This window comes from Rhinopithecus roxellana, chromosome 18 (genome assembly GCF_007565055.1).
Source record: "Rhinopithecus roxellana isolate Shanxi Qingling chromosome 18, ASM756505v1, whole genome shotgun sequence".
NCBI lineage: Eukaryota > Metazoa > Chordata > Mammalia > Primates > Cercopithecidae > Rhinopithecus > Rhinopithecus roxellana.
Window position 1 is genome coordinate 3,321,569 of NC_044566.1, and position 21,612 is coordinate 3,343,180.

General features: G+C 46.3%; 1 protein-coding gene across 1 annotated transcript in view; it reads left to right on the top strand.

The window, feature by feature from the left end:
- COL4A2 (collagen type IV alpha 2 chain) overlaps positions 1-21,612 on the top strand; it is a 204,740-nt gene that overhangs the window by 124,266 nt on the left and 58,862 nt on the right. The window contains exons 7-18 of the mRNA XM_030922365.1: positions 1,653-1,769; positions 3,068-3,139; positions 3,600-3,635; positions 3,744-3,806; positions 5,540-5,575; positions 7,618-7,659; positions 9,813-9,911; positions 11,573-11,608; positions 12,167-12,217; positions 13,291-13,335; positions 19,324-19,377; positions 20,293-20,359. Of these exons, the coding sequence (XP_030778225.1) occupies positions 1,653-1,769; positions 3,068-3,139; positions 3,600-3,635; positions 3,744-3,806; positions 5,540-5,575; positions 7,618-7,659; positions 9,813-9,911; positions 11,573-11,608; positions 12,167-12,217; positions 13,291-13,335; positions 19,324-19,377; positions 20,293-20,359 (718 nt within the window). The remainder of the gene's footprint in view (positions 1-1,652; positions 1,770-3,067; positions 3,140-3,599; positions 3,636-3,743; positions 3,807-5,539; positions 5,576-7,617; positions 7,660-9,812; positions 9,912-11,572; positions 11,609-12,166; positions 12,218-13,290; positions 13,336-19,323; positions 19,378-20,292; positions 20,360-21,612) is intronic.

The following is a 21,612-nucleotide window of genomic DNA, read 5'->3' on the forward strand; positions in this document are numbered from 1 at the left end:
TGAGCCACTGCGCCAAGTTTGTTTCTTTATCTTGACATTTTCCAGATTCCTCAAAGTAAATATAAAAGACATCCCAGTGATCTCAAAAATCACTCTGGAGGCCGGGCACGGTGGCTCAAGCCTGTAATCCCAGCACTTTGGGAGGCCGAGACGGGCGGATCACGAGGTCAGGAGATCGAGACCATCCTGGCTAACCTGGTGAAACCCTGTCTCTACTAAAAAATACAAAAAAACGGCCGGGCGCGGTGGCTCAAGCCTGTAATCCCAGCACTTTGGGAGGCTGAGACGGGCGGATCACGAGGTCAGGAGATCAAAACCATCCTGGCTAACACAGTGAAACCCCGTCTCTACTAAAAATACAAAAAACTAGCCGGGCAAGGTGGCGGCGCCTGTAGTCCCAGCTACTCGGGAGGCTGAGGCAGGAGAATGGCGTGAACCTGGGAGGCGGAGCTTGCAGCGAGCTGAGATCTGGCCACTGCACTCCAGCCTGGGTGACAGAGCGAGACTCCGTCTCAAAAAAAACAAAAAAAAACAAAAAAAACTAGCCGGGCGAGGTGGCGGGCGCCTGTAGTCCCAGCTACTGGGGAGGCTGAGGCAGGAGAATGGCGTTAACCCGGGAGACGGAGCTTGCAGTGAGCCAAGATCCGGCCACTGCACTCCAGCCTGGGTGACAGAGCGAGACTCCGTCTCAAAAAAAAAAAAAAAAAAAAAAAAAAAAAATCACTCTGGAATGTATGTTTGGTTTATTATCAAGAAAACTAAAAGTTTAACAGTAACTACACAATAACAAAGCATATAGCTAAATATCTATTGTTTAAAAAAAAAGCAAAACAAAACAGGCTGTGGCCAGGTAGTGCATAAATTATAGATTATTAACCCAGCCCCTGTAATCTCCTGGAACCAGCTTAATGCAGTGAAAATGCCCACAAATTTAACCTGAGTCTCTCTAGTCACTGCAGACACTTGGCTGTGTTGCCTTTCCCCACCCCCAGACATTTCAGAAAACCTGACATGCTTCATAGTCGTGTTTAAAATGTAAAAGGTTGTGTTTCCCAAGAAAGCAAACAAGAGGCAATCAGTTCTTTTAAATATGGCAAGGCCACTGATAAAATCACGTTGTGGGTTTAGGATGTGGATCTGTGAAACTCACGATCTAAAATTCAGTTGGGCACACCTGATAAGGACCTCCCTGTTATCCCTGAGAAGGAGGTAGCTGCTGCTGAAATCTCTCCTAGAATTTTTTAAATGTACCTTTACTTGTTTTCTACAGGGATAAGGACCTTCCTGTTATCCCTGAGAAGGAAGTAGCTGCTTCTAAAATCTTCTCTAGAATTTCTGAAATGTGATTTTACTTGTCCCTGCTAATAGAGAGTCACTCAACTAGTAAGACAGAAGAAACCCCCAGTGTACTTCTTACCCAAGCCCATATAAAACAGAACTTTGCTTCGAAATCCTTTCCCTGCTTAGAACTATACCTTATGCCTTCACTGATTTAATCTTCCATTCATTCATTTGTTCACTTTTGAGGTGTCTTTTCCTTGGATTCATGCCGGGAATGTGGCTTATGAGAATATTTAAGACTTTTATCACACAGTTACATGGCAACTAGAAACCTGCTGGTTGGCTGATTCTCTTACTGCTGTCTTTCCCAGGGACACCCGGGGCAAGGTGGGCCCAGGGGAAGGCCCGGCTATGATGGCTGCAACGGAACCCAGGGAGACTCAGGTCCACAGGGGCCCCCCGGCTCTGAGGGGTTCACCGGGCCTCCCGTGAGTATCCCCACAGTGCCTGTGCTCCAGGGACAGGCAGACCCCTGCTAAGCCCTACCTTTATAACCTGGGGGGGGCTCCCCACTCATTATGGCCAGAACGGAAGCATAACTGCCTGTTGAGGCCCAAGACATGATGTTTCTGGATTCAAATAACTTCATTTTTCATATCCTTTAAATGTTAGATAGAAAATCGTTGTGGTCGATGTTGTTCACTCTCACAGTCTCCTAAGGTCACTTCATTTTCTCCCGGATTCTCATGATGAATAGTGGAATCGTAAAATGAAAATTAAAAAGCTGAAACCTTGACAGAATCCTGTCCATCACCATCCTTATCAGATTCTGAAATACTTTGTGATGTGGGAGTGCAGTTATTCTCCAGCAGATACAAGGCAGGAGTTTGTTTTTTAATGGAGGAACTTCTATATAGTCATCTGTTTTGTAGCCTCATTTATTTTTTTAAGGTCTTGGTAAAACATCCTGAAATATGTCTTCAGTAGTATGTTGCTACCTTATTTCCAAGAAAATCTTGCACATTCAGGGTTTTACTAAAATTTTGTTTGGTGAGACTTTTTATTTAAAAAAAAACAAAAAACTAAAGTGGGGAGGGAGGAACAGTCATTAATCACCTTCATCACGTTTTCACCTGAAGCAAGTGGATTTCTTCTCCTGCTCAGTTCCAGCTCCACCTGCCAGTTCCCCTTTCCTCGGCTGTTTCTGTTTTATGTGGTTCCATTTTTCAATAAACGACATCAACTTCTACTCTATATATCATCAATTTCATTATCAAGAAATATATCTATTACTTTAAGTGATTCTTATAGTAGATATTGAAAGGTATTTACACATGCAATATGTATATACCTACCGTTTATATTTGACACAATTCCAATTTTAAAGAATGACCCAGTATCTATCCCGCAAATAGGTGCTTGTGTTAATATGTTTAGTACACTCATGCCAAAGAAAGCACATAGTAGTAGTTATCAGAATAAAAATAACATTGGCATACTGGAGGGTTGGTTGCCAGAGATTCATTTGGGTTTTGAAAAGAATTTAAATCCTGAAGTATTTCTGTTCTGACTCCAGGAAAGATACGATTGGGTCAATAGGAAATTAAAGGTGTCTCCCTTGTTGCTGAATATGGGGCTGGTGTTGAGAATAACCCCCATCAACCATAAGAACAATTAGACCTTGCCTACAAAAGTCAATGTTCCATCATCCAAATTATCATAGATGCACCGAATGTTAATGGACTTTTTTGTGTGTGTTTTCTTTTTACAATATACTGCTAATTAGGGGCCCCAAGGACCAAAAGGGCAGAAAGGTGAGCCTTATGCACTGCCTAGAGAGGAACGCGACAGATATCGGGTACGTTTGCAAGAGATGGGAGGGATAATGAAGGGACCCAGTGTAGATTCTCAACTAGCAAAGTTAATTGCCAAGTGAACTTTGCATGTAAGAATGAATGTACTGAAGGCATGCCTAGAATGGCAGCATAACCCAAGTCACACTGAATTTAAAAGTCATCTTATTTCCGATCAGGATGTGTTCAATCTTATTTTTAATTGTGTGTTTATCTCTTTCCCATATTCACAATACTCCAAGCCAAGTTAGTATTTGTACTTAATGTTAGTAAATATTAATATTACTAAAATATATTCTGACTACATCACAATATTAGTAAAAATTAATATTAGTAAGTTAACATTACTAAGTCCTGATAGGGCTGATCTGTTTGATATGCTTATTTCCAACTCTGCAATAAAAGGTAACTAAACCTGAAGATGGTTAAAAGCTATCACTCTTAAAATTATTTCTTCTCCATTAGGGCGAACCTGGAGAGCCTGGATTGGTCGGTTTCCAGGTAAGTTTATTTTTATTAGACGAAATTCAAAGCAAAAGTTTAAGAGCTTCAGAACTCCAAGTACCAGTTTACCTCTCTTAAAAACTTTCTCTCGCTACCTATCCATAGGGACCTCCCGGCCGCCCTGGGCCTGTGGGGCAGATGGGCCCAGTTGGAGCTCCAGGGAGACCAGTAAGTACTGGGACACAGGTGCCGACTCTGGGACCATCGTCAGGTCATCCCTTCCAGATGCCACTTCTTTAGTGGTTGAATCCAGATGAGAGCTTTCAGAATAATTATGATGCTTACAGGTGTAGCAGAGAACATTAAAATGGACCATTCCTTGCCCACATTCTGCTGCTGTTAAGGTTGAAGAATAAGAACTTAAAATTATGGTCACCAGCTCAGTGCCAGTTATGTCAAATTTTGACTTGGTCCTGGCAGGGTGCCCTTCCATCCCCACCCCATACCTACCCAGTGACAAAGAGCCCATCATCCCTGGGCAAGGCAAACCAAAGTCCCACAGGTTCATAAGGAGGAAATGGGGTTGGCCTGTGCCACGCCGGTGCTAGCAGGCGTATCACACCTGGGCTCATTCCAGCAGGTGAGATACTGGCCATTGTTTAACAAAATGGCCCTAGAGGGCTCATTGCAAGTAGGGAAGAGCAGAAAAAGGCACTTGCTAAGGCTTGTGCAAGGCAGTTGCTAAGGCTTGTGCAGCTCTCTGGCCACTCCCACCGCTGCACAGTGACCTGGAAGGTGAACTGGCCACTGCGAGAGCTCCTGACTCTCTCATTCACCACATGTGCTAGTAATCAGATAAATAGGCCTTAACTTATACAAGGAGAGATCTGGGCTGCAGGTAAGAGAGACCTTCTCACAGGAAGCCATTGCTCAAGACCAAGACAAGCTATCAAGGGACACTAACACCAGTTCCTTGACAGATACTGAGGAAAAAAATGAAGTCATATATGTTTGGGGAGACTCAGTTAAACTAACAGTTGGGGGTGGGGGTACTTATGATTTTCTTCAGATTATAATAAATAACAATAATAATAACAGATTTTGTTTATACAAAGCAAATTTCCCTGGTGCTGTGAAAGTCATTTTCGCAAGTAGCCCCGTCTGTGAAAGACCTGGTCAGGGTGACTGAAATCAGGATCATACGAGACGCCCTTGCTGTTTCACTCCATTCAGTTGTCGGCTCAGTCACAGCACACATGCCGCATGCCTGGGTTTCATACTTTAAATGCACGGCTCAGAGAAGTCGGGCACAACAGATTGTACTTGCTAGGTCCTTAGCTGCTCTGACAGCTTTTGGTTCTTCACATGAGCCAGGCAGTCATCCACAACCCCCTCCTTATCCGCTCCTTTGTATCCACTTATTTGTACTTAAACACTCTTCTGCATCTGAAATGCTTTAATCCTAAGCACGGTGTTGACACTGAATGCTCTGCAGAAAGACACACCATGACAGTTGCAGATGGACTTTCCACCCTGCAGTGCCAGCCTGTAGATTCATTCTGTCCATGAACACTGGCCGAGCTACCAGGAAGAAGTGCCGCATGGAGTCTCCTGGGCACTCCCAGAGGAACTCAGGGAAACTGTCTCTGCAGTCACGGGACCTTGCAAAGGGATCAGAACAAACACAGAGAGGACATGGGTGAAGTCAAAAGCCTAAACACACAAAAGCAAAGCAGAAACAGCTGTCCGTAGACAGCCGGCAGATTCTGAGAACTGGAGCTGACCTGAGTCCCTCTCCCCCAGCATATCATCCCTGCCAAGCCAAATGCATCAGAAACCTCCATGCATCCTACACAATGTCCTAAATATACAGTAAATGGCTTTCCCAGAGCTTTCCAGCGGATGTTATCTGGGTCCTGGGGTAAAGAAAACAGTTTACACATTTCTTTGTATTTGTACAGGGACCACCCGGACCCCCTGGACCAAAAGGACAGCAAGTAAGTTGGTTTTGGGGGTTGAGGATGAGGGAAGTGGGTACTTAGGTGTTTGTGGGTCTGTTTTTTACCATAAAACTTCTTGGTTAACAACTATTTATTGTTTATATTATGATGAAAACGGTTTTGTAGGTTTTTAAGACTTAATGTTAAACTCCAAGGATAGATCCATGGTGCCTCTGGACATTAAAAAAGTGAATAGGTGGAATGATTTGTTGTTTGCAAATTAATTCCCACACACCTGTTGCTATATGAAAACCAAACTGATGAATATTTGATTGAAAATGAAGATTAGAACAATTTGGGGACAGCTCACATTTATTCAAGTGCATTGATTTACGAGAATGGACAAAACATAACTCTATCTGTTGTAGGGAGGCCAATGTCATTCTTCTTACCTGACTAGAATTAGATTCTACAGGAGTCTCGTGTCAGCCTCTAGGGATATATTCAGTGATAGTCAAGTTAGGCTAGAGCCCAAAGCTATATACTGTTTTCATCCCAGAAAGGTTATTAAATTGGTTGGAACACAGCAAAGTAGGTTGTTTGTTAGAAACTCAGAGGACAGAACTAGGGTTCCTTATGGTCTGGGAAAGCTGGATAAATGTCCAAGACAAACGAATGCAGTTAACAAGGGAAGTATTTGATCAAAATGCAACATAATTCAGAAATGCTGGGCTGCCAACGGGAAGCATCTAGGAACCTTTCCCTTGCCCTGTGTCCCAATGGAGGACGCGCCAAGGCCACACATTGCCATGCCTGCCCATTGCTGTGACCCCTGGTGACCACAGCTGCCACCGCCCATGCCCCCCAGGCTCCTGTCCCCTCTGACACGGCTTCCTGTCGGCTGGGGAGCTTGCGCAGGCTGCTGGACGCCCCACCGCCTGGCAGCCTGGAGCAGGATAAGATGGGCTCCAGGCCAAGAGCAGCAGAAATAGGACCGGGTGGCCGGGCTGAGGAGGCAGCAGCCAAGCCCTGAGCCCAGGCGTGAGCCTCAGATCTCCCCTTGCTGCAGCAAACATAAACAGCCCTCCTCACCCCTGACCAAGTCACTTCCTGGTGACTTTTGACGACCAGCTCAGGAGGCAGAGAGGGACCGTGGGGGACTCACACAAATTGCATTCTAATCTAGCCTGGCTGTGTTTCTGTGCTTTGATTTCAGCTCCCTGCCAGGTGGGGAAGAAGCAAAAGGCAAAAATTCATTGAAGGCTTTGTTTTTATTTTCAGAAAATATCTGGACATTGGAGGGGGTGGACGGTAGACTGCAGAGAGAGAGAGATCAGATAGGGCCTGAGTGACCCTGCTGTCACTGTGGGAACACGGAAACCCTGGGAAAGAAGCAAAGCTTTTGGGAGTAGAAGAGGACTGTGCCTATGATGTGCACAGATTTGTCATCTTGCTTTTTCTATGCACGAATCTTAGAGGTCAGTGTTGTCAGTCCTCCCACACGTGGCGACTGAGTTCATGAAATTATTAAATCCTACTGTGACACTGGGCCTACCTTTGCTTCTTAAGCAAAAAGGAAGACAAAAAGACTGGAGAAAGCCCAGAGAATCACCCAAAATCATTATATTCTGATTGATTTTAAATTTCCAAAGATTATTAAAAAGATAGGTAAAGTTTATATGAAATGAGGATTATTTTGCCAAAATGAGAGAAGACTGAGCCAGAAGAAAAGACGAATCATGGTCTTCAAATGCAGAGTCCAGGGAGTGAAACGGGGCTGCTTCCTCTATCTACAGGGGCCAGAACCCAGGGACATGCTCTTAGACTACAGTCTGCAGAGACCAGGGACTCACGATTGAGGGCCAGCACCACCTGGGGTCCAATCTCAGCTCCCACTCATTCACTCTGAGGCCTTGGTCACCCGATAGGACAAACTGTCAATTCGTTTCTACAATGCAAAGCAAGAATATTATGAAAATACAGTTGCTCAGTAAAGTTGCCGATACATAGGTCTTGGGTATCTTTTTCTAAGAAAAATAATTTTATTTCTCTGTGATTATTAGCTTTTTAAAACTTACAAAAATTATTTATCTTTTCAGGGCAACAGAGGACTTGGTTTCTACGGAGTTAAGGGTGAAAAGGTAAAGGGAGCCTGGTCAATTCCCGCAGAGGCATGCAGCATTTCTCAGCCAGGAAATAAATCATTTTCATTACTAAGTTCTATGCTGTAAAACTTTTACCTTGAGTTGGTCTGCAGACAGACCATTTGCGTAGGGAAATAATCATTGCAAAGTGCTAAGTTGTCACCCACATGCCCGTGATAATTCTGCATCAACAAGACGGTAAACATGGACCATCTAGGCTAGCCGAGACTCTGACACAGAGACGTAAATTCAGCTCATCTTCAGCAGGTGGAGGTGAGGACATACCATTGAGGGCATCTTCTTATGTGTGGAACCCAGAGGTGATCGAGGGGACTGAGACTAGAACCAGAGACTGACATGGAGCCATCACAGGGACCAGGGGATCTCAGGGACCAGCCCTGGTAGGCCACAAAGCAGCCATAAGGACCATGTGGCTTTTCTCCTTAGAACAGTGAATCTTAGAACAGTGCTAAGATTCAAAGACCTCATGACCTTTGAGAGGAACGTGTGAGATCACATGCACGACAGGCTTGACGCAGCGCCCACACCCCGCAAGCAAAACCTCACCAACACAGTCCCATTGCGTTCACCACAAAAGCCATGTACTCACTGGAAAATAGACCCGTCCCTTGGCCTCATGACTGGAACATTTCTATTTTGTTTTCCATTCTGCTTTTTGATGGAACAGCACAGAAAGTTGAATCAAGTCCTGCTCATGTTTGAAGAGGAAACTCTTCCTTCTTTACATTAATGCCATAGAAGAAGTCAGGAAAGAACAATTAGCAAGAGAGGGCTTCTGGGGAAAAAAGAAAGAAAAACATTGAAGATCCAAACACATAAAAATGTATAGCCCCATACGATGAAATATAACAACATAATAAAATAAAAACGAGAAATCTGGGAAGAAATCATTGGTGGGAGAAGAGAATAGTCCTGCTGAATGTAATGGAGATTAAGTTAGAGTCTACAGTCTACAAAGGGCTTATGCAAATAATTAGCAAAGAACATCAGGGGCCCAACAGGTACAAGGGCGGAGAACAAACAGTTTGGGTATTTTAAGATGCGCTATTAGTGGACACTCAGCGTGCACTGTGGAGTATCACTTTCTGCAGCTGATCCATCATCCCCGTTTACTGCTGTCCATGTTATGTGATACCCGGGCTTAGACTTGTATGATATAGTTTAATGTGGAAACAAAGGAAGAGACAATAACGTTCTTTCTGTGTCCATTTCTGGGAGGTAAAGCCAGAATATTACGCAAGGATAGTTGTCCAGTCATGTTTTAGATAGATTGGTTTCACCATCTGCGCACCACATCAAAAAGCGTTTTCTGCTAATGATAAAAATGCAAATTAAAGCAATCTTGGGGTATTATACTTATTCAAGATTGCTTTTTATTATATAAAAACATCTTTAGGCCGGGCGCGGTGGCTCAAGCCTGTAATCCCAGCACTTTGGGAGGCCGAGACGGGCGGATCACGAGGTCAGGAGATCGAGACCATCCTGGCTAACCCGGTGAAACCCCGTCTCTACTAAAAAATACAAAAAACTAGCCGGGCGAGGTGGCGGGTGCCTGTAGTCCCAGCTACTCGGGAGGCTGAGGCAGGAGAATGGCGTAAACCCGGGAGGCGGAGCTTGCAGTGAGCTGAGATCCGGCCACTGCACTCCAGCCTGGGCGACAGAGCGAGACTCTGTCTCAAAAAAAAAAAAAAAAAAAAAAAAAATCTTTAGCTGGGGAAGTAGTCTTTCATTTCTTCAGCATTTCTTTTATCTTGGTGCCCATCACGGCAACCAGTAGAGTAATACCTGTCAAAAACCATGAAGACATTAAGTCTTCATACCTAGTAATTCCCATATGTAGAAATTCATTGTAAGGAAATAACCCCACAGAAACAAATGCAGTTCAGAACTGTGAACAACCTACATGGCCTTTATGCATAAATTCTAAATGATTGCTAATGAAAGGAGGATACAAAACGCTTACACCAGGATTACTCTATGTTGTGATTATTATACTATAAAGAGGTACACATATGGTAAGTAATATGCAAAAATTAAAACTGCAGTCTTTTGGCCATATTGTGTTTGTATTTGAGTTTTGTAGTTTCCTTTCTATTTAAAGACAACTGCTTTTGCTAAATAATTTGCAGGGTGACGTAGGGCAGCCAGGACCCAATGGGATTCCATCGGACCTTCTCCACCCCATCATCGCGCCCACAGGAGTCACCTTCCACCCAGATCAGTACAAGGTAAAGAGCAAAATTGACTGTTTTCCTAGTTGAACTAAAAAAAGGAGAGTAAAAGTAAATTTCTTCAATTGTATTCAATCACATTCCAAGTAGAAAAAGCCTTACCACCAACTTGGAAAATTATGCATGAAACCATAACCATGTCCTCCCAGAATGTTTTCGACGCTTGCAGACAGTTACTAGATCCACAGTGCAATTGCTTCGTCAGTCCATCATCTCAAACAATTGTGATGAATCTGAAGCAACATGAGAATTCATTAAAAAATAAAAACCTCACGTCTATCCTTACGTTCAGTGTAGATGGAGGCTAATGGTCATACCGTAATTCAAAGCCAGAATCACAGAACTATCTAGCAAAATGTGTTCCGCAAAATAAAACCTACTTCTTTGCTGACATGAAGCACCTTTTGGAGGATCAAAGTCAGTTTTTGACAGTTTCTGAATCATTCAATTAACATTTTGCTTAATTGAAATCATGCTCTTAGTCTGAAATAGGAATTGCCGTCCACTCTGCTTGGGTTTGAAGGCTTCTGTGCCACCCACTCACTCAGGGAGGTCCTGCAGCCTTTCTAGGGCTTCGTGTTCCCCTTGTCAAATGGGGATGGTGACACTGACCTGGAGCTGACGAGGAGGTTGCAGGCGACTGTGAAACACTCAGTACCATGTGGGGCACACAGAATACCTGGGAACTAAAATAGAAACCCCACACGTGGAGATCTTACCTTTCCAAATAGAATCTGATTCCCAACTCTTCAGCATCTGTCAGGATGGGGCTTGGTTCCTGGGTCCTGGGTCCTGGGTCCTGCGTCCTGGGTCCTGGGTCCTGGGGCGGATTTGGCAGGCAGGACCACTGCCTTTCGGGGGAAAACAACCTAGGTGGCTATGGCCCAAATTATGAGTGACTGTTGACAAAAGTGTCCTGGGGGGCAGCAGGCAGGGCCTCTGTCCAGCTTCTGGATGGGAGCCCAGAGCAGAGTTGATGTGTGTGGAGGTGCTCAATCTTCTGAGTCAGGCTTCCCACCCTGTCTACAACCCAGGCCAGGGTGGGATCCAGGGCCGAGCATGGCCAACCTGCAGGGACAGTTGTGAGCTGCAGGAATCCAAGGTACCTTCCAGGAGTGATGGGGACAGAGGATCTGCCAGTTGCTGTTTCTTTCACCATTTTAGACAACGAGAAGTGGGAAAAACGTAGATCATGTTTTTGATCTATGATATTGACATGGCTTTCAACAGCCACTTTTGCTTCAAGTTTCAATATGTTCCATGTGTATCTTTTCCTCAGAGGACGTCCTAATAATGTTTTCTTCCAAAGAGTATTTTCATTAAGGCTTTTCCTTGGGCACGTGCTCCCACGATATGGATGTAAACATCTGCCTGGAACTGTGTGGGGGATAAAGGAAAACACAGAGAAGGAAAGACAGACTTTCACTTGTACCAAGAGGAATACATGAATTAATTTGTCTTGTGAAAATCTAGAAGAAATGACACATCTTTCCCTTGAATTTTGAAGCTGCAAAATTTAAGAGTCGTGTGTTGCAGTCAATTTATAATGATTGAGGATTGATGCAATACTTTCAGCCCATGTAATGAACCCAGATTGATTTTTACCCGTTACCATCCTCAAATTAATAAGCATTTCTTATTTTTCATATTCTTCACAGGGTGAAAAAGGCAGTGAGGGGGAACCAGGAATAAGAGTAAGTCGAGTAATGAGCCTGCTCCCTCCCCTGTGGCTCCTGGGCCCTCGGCGCTCTGCTGGGCATGACGGTGCACTGTGAGCTCGGGGCCTGCACACCGTCAGTCTCTCATCCCCTTGTCCATAGTAGGACAGTATTAGCATGCATTTTTACACTCTATTTCCAGAAGTCAGTTCTAGAATTTCTTCCTCTTGGTAACATAAACACTGGCTAATCATCTTCTGAGGTTTGGGAAGGGAGCGTGAAGATGGCGGAGGGGCGTGGCTTCCATTCAGGTGCCACTAGGTTCTGCCCTCTGTCACTGCCAGTCCTCAGAGCTTCACAGTCACTTACCACGTGACGTGACACACGCAGTCCTGGATGGGCGACAACCCAGGAAGGCTGGCGGGTCTCCTAGGACCGTGCCCTGCACTGCGCCTGAGTTGAGCATCGCCAGGCAGTCTGGACACCATTGGGGCTGAGGACACAGAATCCCGAAGCAGAGGATGACACGTGGGCCCTGCCGGCTGGAGGGGCCACCTGTGGGCTGCTCCTTACGCCCCCTCTGCTCTCTCCTAGGGCATTTCCTTGAAGGGAGAAGAAGGAATCATGGGCTTTCCTGGACTGAGGGTAAACCACGCCTTTTATAACTGCAGTTGTTGGTTTGGTTTGGTTTTTTTAAGTAGGCTTTCCTCTTTAGAGCTGTTTCAGGTTCACAGTGAAATTTACCAGAAAGTACAGAGATTTCCCATTATTACTCCCCCACCACCCCCCCACACACAGCCCCCCAGCACGAACATCTTGCTCTGGGGGCTGCACTGGCTACAATCCTGTGAACCACCTTGACATACCCTCCGCGGAGGAGGCGCCAGTACCACACAAACGTTTCTGGTTGTGTGCGTTCAGCTCAGTTAGTCTGTGGTAACCAAAAATGTAGAATATCTTAAACACATATTGATTTCCGACCGTCCCAAGAGCCCAACAAAAATGTCCCTAGTTGTAAGGGGCAGGAAGGGGTCCCTGTCCACGGTGTTTCAGCCACCTGAGAGACAGACCTCACCTCCAGAGCCCCAGCCTGGACTGACTCCACTCACTCCACGACCACACGTAGCTGAGGGCTGGGACAGGTGGTCAGAGCCCTGGGCCCAGGAAGAGAAAGCTGAGTTTTGGTGACTATCTGGCAGTTGCTACCACTCAAAAGACCATATTTTACATTCTCCAAAAATAAGAATAGAGAGACACGGTAGAACATTGGAGTACAAGCCTTTTTATATTTTCAGTTTTTTATTGTGCTATCTTGGTGGATTTCTCTGTATTTCTTTAAGTGGTAGAAATGATGCGTGTTATGAAAGCATTGCTAAAATGATGTATGTCCCTCAGGAAATGAAAGTCTTGATGGCTCTGATGCCTTCCGTAGTGAAGCAGCTTTGAGATTAGGATGGATTCTGCTTTCTTTGAGCCTTTTTATCATAGTCATTATTTCCCACCCCCACCCCCCACAACTTTGTAAAGAGGGAAGAATTATATTAATAGTTGGTATTGAATTTGACAATTTGTTCCTATTCTTCAAAGTCTAGACCTGGGACTTGTTCAGTCTGTCTATCAGCATTTTGCTGTAATCGTAGCCAGGTGCCGTAGTCAAGCCCTCTGGAAATATTACTGCATATTCTGAGCTGTTTGCTTCTGTTTTTTGTTCAATGCAGGGTTACCCTGGTTTGAGCGGTGCAAAAGGATCGCCAGGACAGAAGGTAAGCTGGATGCATGAGCTGCACTCTGCTCTGGGCCCACGACATCCCACAGAGGTTAAATAAGTAGGCCTTGGCATCTCAGGAAAGAAAATTCATCTCCAGAAAAAACCTCGAAAACGGTTCTCGTATTTGCAGTCACACAGATAATCTTGCCTCCCAGGTCATTCACAATACTTGAGCTGGGTCATTACCTTGGCTCTCATTTTTACAAACTATCTTTTGGTTCCTCCCCTTCAAAGTGTCCATCACTCAACCCCACCACCCATGGCTTCTATATCGTCCAGCCTCACACCCCTCCTCCGTGTCCTTGTCGCTCGTAGGAAGGTCCTGGACTTGGTGACCTAGGGTCCACCTCAATTTTTTTATAGATTGACCCATACTCTGACACTTCATTTATGTTTAATGACAACCCAATTATTTTTATCATGAGTTCTGTGGACAGATTTTCGGCTTTTTTTTTTAGGAGAAAAATGTTATGTAAGAAATCTATTATGGACCAGGAGCAGTGGCTCATGCCTGTAATTCCAGCACTTTGGGAGGCCCGAGGAGGGTGGATCACCTGAGGTCAGGAGTTTGAGACCAGCCTGACCAACATGGTGAAACCCTATCTCTACTAAAAATACAAAATTTGCCAGAAGTGGTGTGGGCACCTGTAATCCCAGCTACTCAGGAGGCTGAGGCAGGAGAATCACTTGAACCCAGGAGGCAGAGGCTACAGTGTGCTGAGATCGAGATCGCACCATTGCACTCCAGCCTGGGCAACAAGAGTGAAACTCCATCTCAAAATAATAGTAATGATAAAATTTTAAAAAAGAAATGTATTATGAATCTAGGTCAGATTTAGAACCATCTGAACTCTAGGTCATACACGATGTTTTAGTTCAGTGGTTGATGCCTTATCACTGTTCGCTGTGCGTGCGGGTCCCACCCCACAGCCCACAGCACACACCTCCCACGCAGGCCCGGCAGGCTCCCCAGGCACCACCACTGACAGCCCCTTGGGTCTCACATCGCACTCATGCCAACATACACACAAAGACGTGTAGCTTCACATGCATATAACGGAGCAACAAAAGAAATGACCGTGTCTGTGCTGCTCTGCCCAATGCCCCTTAGAGAGTGTTCCATGTTGGCAGGTATGCATCTGCCTCGTTCTTTAAAGCTGCAGAGAATGGCAGTCAATGGATGCGCCATATTTCCTTACCCCCTCGAGGTGGTTCTCATATTTCCAGCCAACATGCAGTCACCTCGGTGGTACACAGGGGTTGGTTGCCTGCCCATGGGCTAGTATGTCCATCGCTCAGTCCTAGTAGATGCGTAGAGATAGAGTATTATGAAAATCACTAGCCTCGGAATCACAGCTCCATTGAATCCTGCTCGGGGCTGCACGGAGGGTAGTGTGGCATCTGGAGGCCCACAGGCTGCAGTTAGCTGGTGCAGAAGCTTGGCAGGCCTCGTGGGGGCTCCGCATGCTTGTTCCGGGACCGCAGATGGACCTGCCTCCCGGACTCCCTTTCTGACCTCCACTGGCTCTAGGCATGGTCGTCTTGACCCAGCATTCTGGTTTTGACCATTCAAACTTAACACCATCTTGCTGACTTCCTGCAACCTCAAATGATCTTACTGTTCCCATTCCTGTTTTTTATGCTAAACTCAGCCCAGGGAGCCAATGCCAGACTTTGCCGTAATCACACCCAGCCTTTCATAACATCAGTTACCAATGGGAGCACTCCCAAAGGCAGCGCACCTACAGCCAGAGCTATCCAAACCCACCCCACCCCGAGGCCACATTCTAGTTAATGGCTTAGGAAAAGCAAACGTAAAGGGACAGAGGCTAAAGCAGACATTATCATTCAAAAGTAACCCATTTCCACCTACCCCATGTGATTGAAGTGCTGCTGTTAATTTCCTGCCATGTGCTAGTAAAACTATAATTATCTTTAGTTTTCCATCTTCAACACAAGGGAGTTGTAGTGTTTAAAAGTACATTTCCAGGTGCCTGTAATCCCAGCAGTTTGGGAGGCCAAGGTGAGTGAATCATAGAGGTCAGGAGTTCAAGACCGACCTGGCCAACATGGTGAAATGCTGTCTCTACTAAAAATATTTTTTTTAAAAAATTACCTTGGTGTGGCGCATGCCTGTAATTCCAGCTACTCGGGAGGCTGAGGCACGAGAATTGCTTGAACCCGGGAGGTAGAGGTTGCAGTGAGCCAAGATCGCACCACTGCACTCCAGCCTGGGAGAGAGAGTGCGACTCTATCTCAAAAAAAAAAAAAAAAAAAAAAAAAAGGTGCAGTTCCACAGAACTGCTCCCTGGAACTTCAAAGTTAATGAAAGACAAGATGCTATGCAAACAGTGGCCACCTGGCAGCTCCAGGGCTGGGGCCCAGATGTGAGGATGGTGAGGCGTCAGGCTTTCATTTCCCAGCTTACTTTCTACAGTTGCAACAACTCGGAAAGACGCAGATATTTCCAGTTAAGTGGGTTACGGGGAGGCAGTTTACTCAACTATAGAAATGGGAAATAGGCAGACATACACACATGACGCAGCCACCTGCTTATGAGCACCGTTCTGCACCGCAGCTGTGTCTGCCCTCTGTCATCCCACTGGCCAGGTGGCCGTCACTCCATGACTTTCAGTTGTCACCACCCAACCCCTCCCCCAGACACCAGAAGCCCCTCCGAGGAGCAACTGCTCGGTAACATAAATAGTGCATCAGAATGGGAGGAACCAGAAAAAAGAAAGATATCCTGGGTAGGAACTTGCCCTCCTCCACATAAACGCGGGATTGGTCACCTGTCATCCCTACTGAGATTGTCAGAACTTCTGTTAGTTCCCACCTTTTCTAAAAAGGAATGGAGACGTAGCGTTTATGAATTCAGTTATATTCAGTTTTCTGAGAAATTAGAGATGGTTTCCCCTCCTTTTTCTAGGGTAAACATATCCTTAGTAACTGAGCAAATGCTGTCCCCAGTGTTATTTTATCATGTTAAAATAACTCCACAGAGTTATTTTTAAAAGTGTTCGTTGAGACCTAGTCTCCTTTGAGGAGTACATGCTACACCGGCACGCGTCATGTTGTGGGAAGCCCCCCTCAATAGGACTGTTGTCCTCTGTGAGGACTGTCCAGGACTCTAGGGACTCTGCGTTTGCACCAGCGGCAGTGCCGATGACTTGGACTCTCACCAGATCCAGCCTCAGTGTTCCCTGTGGCTGTGTGTAGGTTTCCTCTGCAGGGCTTGAAGTGGCAGACATGACCTCAGATTGAGTTCTGTTATGGAACTCTCAGTCTCTTTCGTCTTTTATACTCAATTACATCTCATTTGCAGGCTGGCAGGGTTTCTCTGCAGAGACACCTCTTTCAGGAGGCACATGCGTTCTATTTAGCCTAACAGGTGCTCCCTCGGCCACTGAAATGAAAAGGGTACAACAGGCAAATGAAGAACAGAAACGTAACAGGGGCCAGTTCACACCATGAGAGACAGCAGACTGCTTTTAAGCTGCAGAAGCATGCATTTCCCTAAAAAGGTCTAGCCATACATTCTTTTCATCTTTGTTCCAGCTAGTCCCTGAGGACTTCTGCCTCAGGATTTTCCTTACTCCAGTTATTTCCACCCTTGAAAAACATAAAATCAACCTTGTACTTCTAAAATTGCAGAATCAGAACTTCCCATGAATCATGTATGTGACCTCACTGAATTCAAATGAGTGATATGTTATTAGATTTGGGGGAGGCCCGGGGAGAAAGGAGTGTGCAGTTTCAAAGCCCTTCGAAATTATCCATTCTAAAATAGTGATCTGCATGTCAGTCTCCTGACTTCAGCTTCCCCTAAGGGTGGGCTCTGTGGTGAGCTTGCTAGCAGGAGTACAGGCCTTGCCTGGAAGCAGGGTCTCAGGGAGCCCCGCGGAGCCCCTGCTGGCTCCTTCCCGGGGTGGTTGCCAGCCTGACTCTGCGAGCGCCTGGGTGATTTCTCCTTGGCCATCCCTGCGCCTCCCCGACCCTGTTGTGTTTGCCACTGAGAAACAGAGAGGAAAGAGTTTCGATCGTCATTTTGACTTGGGGTAGGGTTCCCGCCTATTTGGGTTTCACTGCCAGTGGTCTCAGATGAACCCTGAGGGTGCATTTTCTCCTTAAGTCATGCATAACCCTCAGCCTCCCCCAGTCAGTTGACCTGTTGACCTGCCGCTGGAAACTCCCCTGGAGACTTTTAGCTCATTGCTTTGGCTCTTGGGGTTCCAGCTGCCTCAGAGGAATCCTGAGTGCTCCTTAAGTTGTCGGCCTTCCCCAGTGGGTTTTCTATAATGCCCAGTGCATTTCACATGGTTCAGACATGCTTTCAGAATGCCCTTGCTGTCTTGGACTCTTCAGCAGAGATGGTGACACGTGGTGTCTGGGGTGCTTGTTTTGTTTGCTGAGGATGCCACAGCATGGGTGTGTGATGCTTGTGGCCCAGAGTGAAGCTCAGATTTGACACATTCCAGGGTACCGTCTGACCTGGCCAGTCTGTGGCTGTACTCCGGGCTCCCGCTGAGTGTCCAGCTGCCAGCTCCCATCCTGGCAGGTACTAGAGGATTCCTAGCTTATCTCATGACCTGGCCTCTAAACAGGACCTCATTTTTAAAATCACACAAGTTTGTCTTTACTTTTGAGTCTTCAGCTCCACCTAGTGTGAGAGAAGGTCCAGGTCCAAACCATAGGACCACAACACAACACACACAAGAGAAGCCGTCTCAGTTCAGTCTAAACAACGGGTCTTTCAGTGCGGCTGCTCCTGAGCGTCAAGACAACCTCGAAAGTAATCAGAGAATGGACCTTTCTTATACCTGTAGCATCTGGCATTCTGAATTTTGGGAGCTGAACCATACATATTCTTTAAAAGAGGGAATACATTGCTAGGTTTTTAGAGACCTTTACTCTTCTATCCAGATAACTCATGATACGACTCAATGGTAAACTTTTTCTTTCAAAAAATGTTCAAGGGAATGAGAAAACGAAATTTAGTGTCATAGTTGTTTTTTGTTTTTGTTTTTGAAACAGGGTCTTGCTCTATTGCCCAGGCTGGAGTGCAGTGGCACCATCACAGCTCACTGTAACCTCAGACTCCTGGGTTCAAGCAATCCTCTCACCTCAGCCTCCCAAGTAGCTGGGACTGCAGGTGCATGCCACCATGCCTGGTTACATTATGTATTTTTTGTAGAGACAGGGTTTCACTGTTTCCCAAGCTGGTCTCAAACTGCTAGGCTCAAGTGATCCTCCCACCTTGGCCTCCCGAAGTGCTGGGATTACAGGCATGAGCCACCACACCCAGCAGAGATCTTTTTTAATGAAGAGAAAAAACTCTAACTTAAGAGACTTTAATGCATCTATTTTGGTACTAAATGAAAAATTTCAAAATCCCCCCCGGGGAAGGGTTTCAACAGTTGGTTCAGGTTGTCAACACCTGACCCCACTGATCAGTCATAAAAGCAACCCGGCACTCGTACCTTCTGTAGGAGAAAAGGTGCCCAGCATCCTCTGCAAACGATCCTGCTGCAAAGGGGAACGTGTACATAGGGCAGCCTCCAGCCCTGATGACTCGCGTGGAGGAAACGGGGTTAGAAGAACAGATTGTACGACCCCACGGGGGTGAGACCGACCGCAGCCCACCACACAGATATATTCGCGGCACAGTTGACCCAGTGTCTTCAACAGCCGCAAAATGATATTAAAAACATAGAAAGGAACAAGGGACTATTGTGGATTAAATGAGAATTGAGAGACATAGCAGCCAAGTGTTATATTTGGATTTTTTTGGCTCCTGGTTCAAGCAGAGCACCTTAAAAAGACACTTCTGGGACCAAAGTCAGGGAAAATTGAACGCAGACTGGGTTAATACATGACTTTAATGAACTGTTGTTAATTTTATGAGATACAATAATGCTATTGCGGTCACTTTTTGGAGTTATACATTAGAGACAAAAATTAAAAGCATACATCTTTCTTGCAGGGAAGCCGAGGCCTGGATGGCTACCAAGGCCCTGATGGGCCCCGGGGACCCAAGGTGAGCCTGTTTCTCATGCCTTTGCCACTTACGGTGTCTCGCCCACCCTGGCTGGCCTTACTCCCCTCCTGATGGTATCCTGTGGAGGCATCCCCTGTCCTAAAAAGTACGAGATCCCCAAATACACGGCACCTGACACTGGACAGATGAGGTGGATGGTGACCTACGAGCCACGTGTGCTCCCAGCCACGGAGAAGGGTGCCACCTGCCACTCAGGGCCACGCAGGGGTGCACTCAGGCACAGAGGGAGCCAACAGACCTGGGGAAGGCAGACTTTGTAGTAACAAGAGGGTGAGGTGCCCCTGGTTTCCAAGGGAGGATGTGGCTTGTGTGAGTAATTCCTGGGCTTGCAGGGAGGGGAGACCATTAGGTAGAGGACCAGGTGGGTGCTGCTGGTCCAGCTGAGAGGGGAACTCACCCGTGGGGAACCTGGGTGGGGGCACATCTGGAGAGGACTTCTGAGCCTGATGAGGCTCAAAGAGGTGAAGGCGGTGTGTGGGACGCTGCCTTATGACAAATGCTGCCTTACGACACAGATTGCGCTCCATGGGGGTCCTGCGGCCGCATCATCTCCCAGCCCACCCTCGCCAAGCGGCTCGGCTGTCACTACCCAAAATGTAATAGTCTGAACTACAGAAAGCACAGTCTCCTGGCAATCGACAAGGATTTCAAAATGAGATGAGCCCCTGCCTGTCTTGTTCTCTTTGGGCACCTGTGGCTGGTGGCTGGGATGCCAGGCTCTGCCACCCTAGCATGGGGATGCTGCCCCAGGCACTGTCTGTGGTTCCACTGGTTGAAATAGCTTCTCTGCCAACCTGACGGTCCACGCTCGGGTGTCTTCTTTGGAAATATGCATACTGTCAAAAACTCCAAAAGGCTATTCTCACATCCTATTTTTCTCTTTTCTCTCTCTAGGGAGAAGCCGGAGACCTAGGGCCCCCTGGACTACCTGCCTACTCCCCTCACCCTTCCCTAGCAAAAGGTGTGTGAACAATTTCACCTGCATAGTTCAGTATCACATACACATTCTTTCCTGTTAGGGACACAGAGCCATGAACTTTCAAGACAGGTTTTCCAAGCAAAACAAAAACGAAATTTAGAACATAACTTCATGTACAATTTCCCTCATGCTTAAATGTATCACAGGGAGACCTTCGTGTTGCCTGTGCATGAGACAGTCCTCACTACCTGCACGTGAGAAATCTCCTCCATTGGGGAATTCTTTCATTTCTGCTTAACTTGTAGAGTTCTAGTTCTGCTGTCTGGACTATCACTAAAGAAATCCAGGGGCAGCAACCCCAGCCACCTTCGGATTTTTTCTCCTGAGGTACCAAGGTTCTTAAGCCCTCTGTTTGCCAGCCTGACACCTGGAATTGATCATAACCCGTAACCAGTGAACAGTCACATGCTTTCAGGCTTCAAGGCAGCTAAATTCCCAGATATTTTCACATAACGACCACTCCCCACTGTCACAGTTGACCTTGGAGTGTAAATGAAGGACTTTGCTCATGTCATCACTAATGCTTATCTTGTTATTAAGGCTCAGCCTTCCAAATTGGCAAGATCATATGGAAATCTGAACCTAGTCCTCCAACTAGAGCACTTGGCTCTGAACCTTGTAGAATGCGCATCCTTCTAGGTTAAAAAAAAAAATGTTTCGAGAACCTCCTCCTAGTAATCGTGCGTATATATCTTTGCGGATCATTTACCCGTGTTATAGGCAGCTCTATGAGGACAGACATTTCAGCCTGTCTTGTTCGCTGTTGTATTCCCAGTGCCTGGAACAGGACAGGCACAGAGTTGGAGCTCAGCAAATGCCTGACTGTGTGAGTGAACAACATGCCGAAACGTACATCAGACAGGCATTGGGAAGGGTAGGGTTTTTTAAATACAGAGTTTACCTCTGGAACTCAGCAGCTCACCTGGTCTGCCTGTCCTCTAAGCCTAGGTGTCAAGAGTTCACCTCCCTGCTTAGGTACGAGCCCTCTGTCAGTTCGATAACGGCTTTGCATGTCTTCTTCCTATGCTGATCAAAATACAGGACAGAACAGAGACACGGGCAGTGCCTCGAGGAGCCCCTGAGATGTCTGTCTGGGGAGGCGTGGAGCCATGAATGGGGATATTTTGAAATCCATGCTCAGCTTCCGTGATGCCCGTAACTGTGAAGCTGGCATTTCCTGCCTCATCCATGGCGCCCATGTGGCTGCCAAACTGAGACCCACTAAAAAGGGCCAT